The sequence below is a fragment of the Macadamia integrifolia genome, chromosome 4 (genome assembly GCF_013358625.1).
Source record: "Macadamia integrifolia cultivar HAES 741 chromosome 4, SCU_Mint_v3, whole genome shotgun sequence".
In the NCBI taxonomy this organism is placed as follows: Eukaryota; Viridiplantae; Streptophyta; class Magnoliopsida; order Proteales; family Proteaceae; genus Macadamia; species Macadamia integrifolia.
In genome coordinates, this window is record NC_056560.1 from 22637787 (window position 1) to 22647720 (window position 9934).

Below are 9934 nucleotides of genomic sequence, written 5' to 3' on the forward strand. Positions count from 1 at the left end.
CCCCCGAACCTCACACACGCGGAAGCCTTCGTGCACCTGGTATGCCCTTTTATGAGATAAGCAATTAATCCCCCCCCCTGGTTTGGTCTCTGGATTGGTTGGGCCAACTTGAACCCAACCTTGTGACTTTACAGTGCACCAGAAATCAACTAGTTGAAACTTTCATAATCTGATCAGATCTGCTTTGGCCATCGTCCGCCCTGGAAGAAGTATTATGATGCTTTGTTGAGCCATAGATTTTCAAACACTACTTTAGACCTTTAGCATGAGTATATCACTGGCTGAAGCTACACTATATCCACAGGGAAGCATCCAAGGTATAAAATTTGGACCGCTCATGTGCTTACCAAGAGAATTTGTTAGATTATTCATCAATCATCACAATCACATTTTCACAAATATCTTATGAGCAAATTATTTGAAGATAACTAAGTGGTATCATAGTATAGACAAACCACTGATAATTAAAAATTATCAAACACATTACTTTATGAAAACATTTTAGATCTTGCCCTGAAGAATAAGATTGTTCATCATTTGACTAAAATTTAACTCTTTATGATCTTGATTAATGTAGAAATGGCTTGTTTAATCCAATTTCCATTATCCTATGTTCAACCATCAGATTACAAGATGCAGTCTATGATGATTGACATGTTACTGTTTCATCAATGATGGGATCACAATATCCTGTTGGCCCTTGTGAGAGATGGAGATCTTGGGCCCCATTGCATATTATTAGCTAATAAGGATGTCCTCACACATCCTTAATTCATTTTAAAACTGGTTGTGATATGACCCATCATATGAGTAATAACCTGAAGAGACCAAATACATTGTCTGCAAGAGAAATAATTGAGACTGGGACCATGTAAACACATGCATTATAGCCTTAAAATCATTCACAGATATGCCCAAATCTTTTCCTCCTGATTCTTGGTCAAACTACAGTCAACTACTAGATGAAAAGGATCTAAAATCTTAATACCATCACAAATACATAACATTAATCAAAGAAACTTACATTTTGGTTTGGATATAATTCAATAACTTGATATGAAAATAAATAATATAAATTGATGGAATTGAATTTTTCCTCCATCTTATTGCCATACATGAAATAACATGAATCATGACCTACAGTCCTAAAGCTAGAACTTTAAAGAATTCTTAACAGTTTATATCTGAAAAAAAAAAATCAAAAAATAGGAACTCACATGAGAGGAACTAAAAATCATCTACCTCAATGTGTAACTCCTTGTCCCAACTCAAATACACTAAGAATGTGAATATATAAATCTATGCCACTTGTCAGCAATCTAAAATCAAGAGATTTAAAAAAAGGAGACGATTAAAAGAATAGTTCAGCAGAAGCTCCACAGTCGAATGTCACCTTCATCATAGAATTCTTCAAATGTTGTTGGAACAAATGAAGCATTTGAATTGAGCATTTGATCTGAATACTTGGGCAACTGCAAGTCTGCAAAATCAAACCATGGATCGATTGAACGTGCAGGTTCTAATTCAGCCCAACATTGTAATGAGGCATTCTCAATGATGTTGTGATCAGAAATCGTAGAGGATGAAGGTGAAGGAGATGATAATGAGGATGAAGATGATGAGGATGATAAGGAAGAGGAGGATGGAGGGGCAGGAGGAGGAGGAGGAGGAGGAGATGATGGGGTGGTTGTATTGTCATAGGTAGAGTTAGCAGCTGCAGCTGCTACTCTTTGTATTGATTTAGGAGACATGACTGTTTCAGGGAAGTTATAAGGGGATTGAGTGAGTGGAAAGTTGAGATTGGCTGATGAACCCTTGAGACATAACAGTGCAGCATCATAGGCTCTAGCAGCTGCCTCTGGAGTAGAATAAGAGCCTAACCATATCCTTGTTTTCTGATTTGGTGCTCTTATCTCAGAAACCCATGAACCCCAGCTCCTCATTCTTACACCTTTGTACTTCCTTTTCCTACATGATGATGATGATGATGATGGCATGGACATGGGTTTTGATGGGTCTGGTAGGATCTTCTCCTCAGTCTTCACCATTGATGGCTGGAGATGGTGTTGCTGCTACTGCTTCTTGGCTTCTGCAATCTCTAGCTCTTCTTTTTCTTCTTCTGATTCTAGTTTCTTCTTCTTCTGCTGTGAATGTAGTAGTACTCTAAAGGAGAAAAGGGAGGTTGAAGTGAGGCAGGGAGAGCTTCAGCTGGGTTATTTATAGTGGAGGTTTCAAGTGAGCCAAACAGTTGTCCTTTGAGGAACAGTTTTATGTTTCACACAAGAAAATTAATGAAATGGGTTATATATTTCAACTGACACTAATCTAAAGAATGCCCTTCACTTCCCTGAAAACAGTCAATCTGTTCCTTTTAAATTTAAAAAAGGACTTTGTGGTTAATTCTATGGAGTATTCTTTACCTTTTACTATTCTTTTCTTTTCTTTTCTTTTCTGTTTTTAAGAGGAAGGGGAATCAAAACACATGACTTGAAGCCTCTCTAATCAATGGTCGCGGCTTCTGATGATCCTGTTAAAATTTTTATTAGTTCTTTCCCTTTGTGTCATAAAAAATGCAATACTGATAGCTGAGAAAGCTAAGCCATTTGATTACTCTTTTAGTACTAAATTTATTTTTTCCAACAAAAATCACTTAATTTTAACTTCAGGGCCAAGCAATCAATTGTGCAGTGCAGTTTGGAATCTGGATCACATGTGCACCAATGGAGCTTTCGAAATAACTACAACTATAAATATAAATAAGTAAACATTTTTTTTTTCTTCTTCTTTTTAAGTGTTTTATCACTTTTATGACTTACCCAACAAGTCACTACTTCTGGGTAGAAGAAAACAAAAAATGTTACACGAAACATGTAAACACACACCACACAAAAAATGAAAAGTTTTCTCAAAAAAAATAAAAAATGGAAAGTGGGTCATTATGTAACATGGATTTTTGTTTAAATCTAATTTATATCCTTTTATTTAAATATAAAAATCCATTCAAAATCTGGGAGAAGATAATAGAATGGGCTGGAGCTTAAGTGGACCATGGCCTCTAAAGGTATGTGTCTTGACTACTCTAGAAAGAGAGAGAGAGAGAGATGAGGGAGTTTCCCATTTGAGACTAGAGAGAGAAACTTAGGATTCTTCAAGGTAGCTTCGTGGATTTTGCAGAAAAGAAAGAAGAAAGGGGTAAGAAATAGGTAGTATTGGAAGACACACATATAACAGCACATAGCACACGCTCTCTTGATCACAGGGCCAAGCCATTAGCTGTTTCACCACTGTCTTGCAGTTCTCACACTACGTCATGACTTCTGCTTCCACACATTAATTTAAGACAGCCTTCTCTCTCTCTCTCTCTCTCTCTCTCTCTCTCTCTCTCTCTCTCATACGCTTGCATGAATTGACTCTCTCTTTTTCTCTCATGGTAACTCTGCTTGGTTACTAAAAAGACATTTTTTATACAACTGGTCAGATATTTTATTTTAAAAAAATCAACGGACTTTTGTGACACACAGGGTGGGATTCTAATAGTAAAGCCCTTGGTTTTCATGCTGCTTTTTGGAGTTGTACAGTTTATAGATTACATATCATCATATTATAAAAATAAAACAAACCCAAAACCGAGTAATATGTAAGATCTCCCACTTTTCACTTGCTTTAATTAGAACATAATAGAACCTAGGACTCGTTCAACCAACAATCCCTTTTCAAACTCATTACGTCATAAACGTGTGACTCTCTCTCTCTCTCTCTCACAAGACATATCTGTCACCCATGCATGGTAGTTGGGAGTTGGGAACACTCTTGGGCATTAACCATGGCTAAACATTTAAGTTAATTGACTTCTATCATTTGCCATCTAAGGTAATTTGACTTTTTCTACAGCAAATGAGAATTATGGAAGGGCATATCTACTGCATGAGGCTCCACCATTGCAAGGTCTAAGGAGATATACATATTAGTGTCTTATCCCTCCTTCATGGAAAGAGGCTGCCTCAAAGTCTTTAAATTACTTACAAATATTATTTTTTTAATGGATCTGATATTTTTTCCATACTTTATAAGATACTAATACTTATTCTACCACGTAGACAGATGATGATGTGAAAATTTCAACTATTGGATAAAGAGGATATAGTGTCTAAATTAGCCACATATTAAATTCCAATGTCTAATTTAGTTAAATACCCCCTTGTGTATGTCTATGTATATACATCATTACTCTAATCATTAATTATTATGCAGTCTCCCAACTCTAGCTAGAACAAAGCTTAAATGAAAAATAAAAACCAACCAGGAGGCGGGAGGCGGGAGGCGGGAGGCGGGAGGAGAGAGAATGGACGGCTTAAATCTATCTTGAGACTCTTGAAATGTCACAAAAATTTATGTGACACCAATAGATACCCAAAGTTATGAATCATTTCGGTAATTGGTTTCATGGTTGGTCGTGCAAAGAAAATTTGTAATGAAGGAAACCAATCATTTCATAAAAAATAAACAACTAATTTTTCTTTTTTTTTTGGTAGAAAGAAAGTAAACACCTAAATTGACTGGTTAGTTGAAATCATATGGTGTTCAAAATTTTCAAATGATGCAACTAATGGTAAAATATTTCTTAATTACCCTTTAATTATTCAGAATCTCCTTGATATCTGTTGAAGACTTGTAACTCCTTGTTTATGTGCAACTTGTTATAAACTAGAAGGCAACCATGAAAGTTCCTCCCTTGTTTTTGTGAATAGTACATTGGTACTTTAAATTTCATCTTTACTAAAAATAATAATATTATTATCATTAAGGGTAGGGTGTAATTAACATCCATATAAATGAGACTAATTAAGGTTTCTTATTTTGGGTGCTTTCTCGCTTTCCTTCATGGAAGCATGTGCAATGGGAAACCAATGTCGTCAATTTCCGTACAAAACCTCTCCCTCCCTCCTCTTTCCCCCTTTTGTTTTCACACACACTACACTTTGGGACTAATAAACTATTAAAATGACTAGGAATCTCTTTCTATATAAATCAATTCAACTGTTAATATAAACTATATATCTCTGTTATGATATCAGGTAGCTGCCTTCTACCAAAAATTAAAATGGGCACTTGCCAGTATGCTTCCTATGAAGATATATTTTATGGAGTCCTCACATGTTCCACCCACACTCTTCCCCTCTCTGTACTTTTATGTTTCTCAAGTTTCATCAAACCATGTTGACATTAGAAAAGGTTTAGTATCCCAAAATGTCTTTGTAGTAAATTCTTCATGGGTTCACATTGGAATTCATTCCATGGCTCAAAAGCCAAGGGTTTGCATTCTGTGTTGCTACTGTGAAGTCGGCAGGTTTGATCCAAGTTTTGTATTAATAAAGAAAAGGAGTAATCAACATATAATGTAGTGTCCATATTAAAATAAAAGTAAGATAGAACAAAAAATGGCGTGCCCAATGTATGAGGATCCACCACTATAGGATCTGGGTAGCCGCTTGGAACCCGCAATCACTAGATCGCAATGGAGCAACCTAACCATTGCATCAAGTCTGCCCTTTAAAAAAAGTCTTAAAACTCTTATGTATGGATTAACTTGTTCTAAATATTGTTTAGGTACTCTATCTATGGAAACAAGAGGGTTCCCTCTAGCATCCATTGCCCTCCACAATCACAATAATAGAATCACCTAAGCTATAAAGTTTATTTTGTACATGGTTAAACACTAAGTAATCACTTAAAATTTTTTGTTTAAAATTTCATTTCTGTTCCCTTAGGTTAATCAATTAGTATACTATCAAAATCAATTAGGTCCCCTCTTGATTTGTTCAAATCATTATAGAAAAAATAAACAATTACAGATACTTCTTGTCATCAACACCATGGATGGATATATCTTTTCAGTGATCCTTTATAATTAGTATATTTAACCCCAACATTAAGTAGCATTAGTATATGTACAAATCTCTCGACTTACGCCGTATGATCGGACCCACTGCTGATAAGCCTCCGTAACTTAGCATATTAATGAAAGTGACATCAAATAATAATTTATACATATTAAAACTAAGCCAACCCAAGTAGGACCAATCCTCAAAGAGACAGAGAGAGGGGGATGTCGAAGCCATAATATATAAGAAGAGATTGAAACGGAGAGGATGGGCAAGAAGGTACTGAAGGTTGAAGGATGTTGGGGGATGAAGAGGCAAGGTACATGTGGGAAGGGTCTAAGAAGCATCAGATCCCCTATTTTTATGTTTTTTTTTTTTTAATTTGATTTACATAATACAGAAGAAAGGGAGGGTCTATGTTAGAATTTAATAAGAAGGCATATATGCTGTTCCAGTTTTTGTGTGCTTGTGAGGTATTCGTAGAAACGAGAACTACCAAACGACACATGATGACATATATATCTACTTCAAACTTTAGAGAGAGATGTCTTTATAATTGAACCTTCCATGAAGGTTCAGCTGCACAGGGTAGTTTTATGGCCTTATATGGAACAACCATATCTTCAGGGGATGGCTCACATAATGTCCTTTGGATTTGGTTTTACGTACAAGAACGTACAGAATGGATGAACTTGCCGACTAAAGGAACCCCAACCTTAACTTTCCATCTATCTTCATATGGTTAGCTACTAGCTAGCTAGCTGCCAGTGCCCATGTGAGGCCCCTGGTGTAAGAGGACCCCTGATATCCATTCTTTGTACACTTTAGTCAACGAATTTTCCTGAGGAGTGTTCATAAGGGGAAAAAGATGAGACTGTGTATATGGGTGTTTGGGTAGTCACTTAGTCACACAAAGGGGTGGAAGTTTCTTTAGAAATAAAGAAACCTCTTTGATGGATTGCCCTTCAACCAATGGGAAAAGGCTGGCACGCTGCTGGGGTTCCCAGCTTGTGTGACTCTCTCCCTCTCCTTCGGAAAGGGACCCTCGTGCCCTTTGCATCCCAGCCCTCTTCATTGGTTGAGCCGCTAGCTCCAAGAAAGCAAGCGGCGTGCCCATCCCTCTCCCTTGACCAATATAACTTCAAGGCAGATTGAAACTAAGGTTGTGTTTGGTATGCATTCTCATAATAGACTGTATATAAAATGCATTCTGAAACCAGATTCTTCTCCATTTTCTCACTTCAGAATGCATTTTACACCTGGAATCTATTTTGGGAATGCAGAGCAAACGAAAAGCCCAAGTTCACAGCAAATTTTCAAGTGAAACACCTTAAACGGTTTGTGGTTATTCAATCTCGTGGCTTTCTAGAAGAGAGGAAATTAGTGAAAGAGGACAAATATTACCGTAGTTAGAATATGAATGGTATGGTGAAGAAGGGATGTGACTGAAATCTAATCATAAACTAGATACCCTATTCAACCTTCTCTAGGAGGGTTATTCATAAGAGGAAATTACAGTTTCTATTTTTAGTCCTCTTTGTAAGTCCGTTCTCTTCCAAGCTACAGGATTGAAAAAAATCAGCGTTGGGGAATGGCCTAAATTTAACAACCAAAAAAGCCCACCTGAACCCATGACCTGATATGGGTGCAAGTGCAACTCCCTTGCTACCCATCCTTGACTAACTCCTCTCCCAAAGGATTTCGGAACCTTGACAACACCTGCTTTGCTACTTACCCTAGCTAACACCTTTTGCCGAAGGATTACAAGGTCTACGCTTCTGTTGAAACAGGCTCAGAAATCTAGTCCTGCCATTTAAGTTAGAAAACTAAATCCATTTCAGATTCATTCTTAAGCCATATTCAAAATCCCATACTATTTTGAGTATTTCTTCTACTGTAACATATTATACCTTTTCTATCCATATACCAAGTTTGATTATGACATGTGAATTTGCTAACTAAGCTGTGTCTAAGATGTTCCTAAAACAGAACTTGATCATGAGGTAGTATGTATTGGAATAAGGTCTTTCTCACTATAAAATGATTGCTAGTTCCTATTGTGAAAAGGATACAGCAAATCCTTTCAAAGAAAATCCATGCTCACAGAAATGCTGAAAACAAAATTGACTGTCACCTTCACCCACCCTCCAAATGATTGAACAAGGTGTGCCATCAATTTTCAGCTTCCTAATACTAAAAATCACTTCCGGCATTTAATCTTCATAAAGTTAACCATACTTCAGAATTTGTATCAATTGATAAAAAAATGACATTACCGACACCTCCTGATTGCCTGAGGTTCAATCTATCACCATGCCTAGTCCCCAGCAAAGTTACTTTTGGCAACTAATGTATCATAGAAAACCTAAGGTCCTGAAGAAGAGCAAGACCATTGTATGCCTACAGAAAAAGTGCAAAAAACGCATGAAAATTTTGGAGTTCATTGCACCTAAAGACTTCCCCAACTAAAAGGCCTAGTTTATGTAATGATCATGCATATTAGCTTCAATGGTTCACATTTCTAAACCTTAATAAATCGTACTTCTGTTGCAGTGGAGATGAAAACAGAATCCTCCACAGCTAATTTAAACTCTCTAATCAAATTCAAAATACCAACTCTCAACCTAACAGCCAAAAGTGACACACCATAATCTTGCTGATGACAATGTGCATCATGCAAAATTACCTAAATTAAGATATGTACCACGATAGGAGGAGTGTCCCTATTGTGGCTGAGTTTTACTTCCTTGCTTCAATTTATTTATTTTCCTAGTTAGGATAGATCTCTACTTACTAATTAGGATAGACTTCTTAATCTTTCTTGTGGCACAAGGACTTAGTTTCACGGTTGATTGTACGAATTTGGATGTAAATAAATATTGGTGGTAGGGGGACTGCAAGGGTATCAAGCCTGCTTGCTACACTCTTGGCAGTCTCTCTTCTATTACAGTCACTGGTTACAGATCCTGCTTTGTAACAACCTGCAAACAGTTCTCTATTCCCCTATGCGATTTTAGTCTAATAACATGGTTGGAAGGGAATTCATTTTATTTGGGATATATGTGTAATTTGATATCTCTATCTAATTATGTTAGCCGTCGATTAGCAAGATACAGAGATAAGAGTCCAAGTTGGTTTCAAGTTACAGTAGGAGTCGTTTGCTTTTCTTTACCCTTTTTATATGTATGAAATGTGATCAGAAAAAAGTTGAATACTGAGTCGCAGTACATTCTCCCTGGCTCAGTTCAGAGCTCTCTTCTCTCAAGGGAGTCCTATCTTCCATCCTCTCTGGTTTACCTGTTCTTCCTCTTTACTCAAACTCGATCACTGCTGACCATCATTCTCCATCATCCCTTTCACTTTCCCTTTCTTCCTAAAACTTTGGAATATCAATCCTTACCCTTGGGCGACCCTACCAGCAAAGCCCCAGTTGGAAAGCCTTCCTGGGTAGAGAGTTTCGAACTGAAACTCAGCAGAATTCTGTTTCCACCTGGAACAGTTTCTTGAAAACTTTCTTTATTATTATTAATTTTTTTTTTTTCAGACCTCTGATTAGACTGACTATTGGTTGGATTTGAGAGAGCTTTGAGTTAGCTATCTAAAAAATTTCAAGCTGTTTGGATATGTATTGGTTGAGTTCTGTCAATCAAAACCAGCACAGGTTACCGCTGGATACTGTTCCTATCATGGTTTAAAGAAGATGACACTATTTATTAATTTGCACATAAGCCCTGATTTCAATAAAATTATAGGTAATCTCTTCCCTTCTCAAGTTTGCTTTTGGTTCTTTCCCCTTCTATTCTGAATTCCAGAAAAGAAACCCTTCAAGATTTAGTTACCCATTAGTCCCATCTTCTATTTGCTTTACCCAAACAGGTCCTGAACTTCAAAATATACAGAATTGTCACTGCTTCCTTATCATTGAATTCTCTCCATTTGGGTGGACCCATAGTGAACCAATTAGGAACCCACGGTTGCATTAGAAACATACCATTCTCCCCTTAGCCTCCACTCACTCACCCACATAACCCCACCCCCACCCCCACCCCCCC

At 37.0% G+C, this 9934-nt stretch overlaps 1 protein-coding gene across 1 annotated transcript; it reads right to left on the reverse strand.

The window, feature by feature from the left end:
• Positions 1 to 1051: 1051 nt before the first annotated feature.
• LOC122076026 (ethylene-responsive transcription factor ERF014) lies at positions 1052 to 4196 on the reverse strand. The gene has a single exon (XM_042641298.1). It carries the CDS (start codon positions 2046 to 2048, stop codon positions 1365 to 1367), a length of 684 nt encoding a protein of 227 aa, XP_042497232.1. The 5' UTR covers positions 2049 to 4196; the 3' UTR covers positions 1052 to 1364.
• Positions 4197 to 9934: the final 5738 nt, after the last annotated feature.

Excerpts from the sequence above, each read along its gene's own strand:
- LOC122076026 (XM_042641298.1), bottom strand. The coding sequence starts at position 2,048 with ATGGTGAAGACTGAGGAGAAGATCCTACCAGACCCATCAAAACCCATG.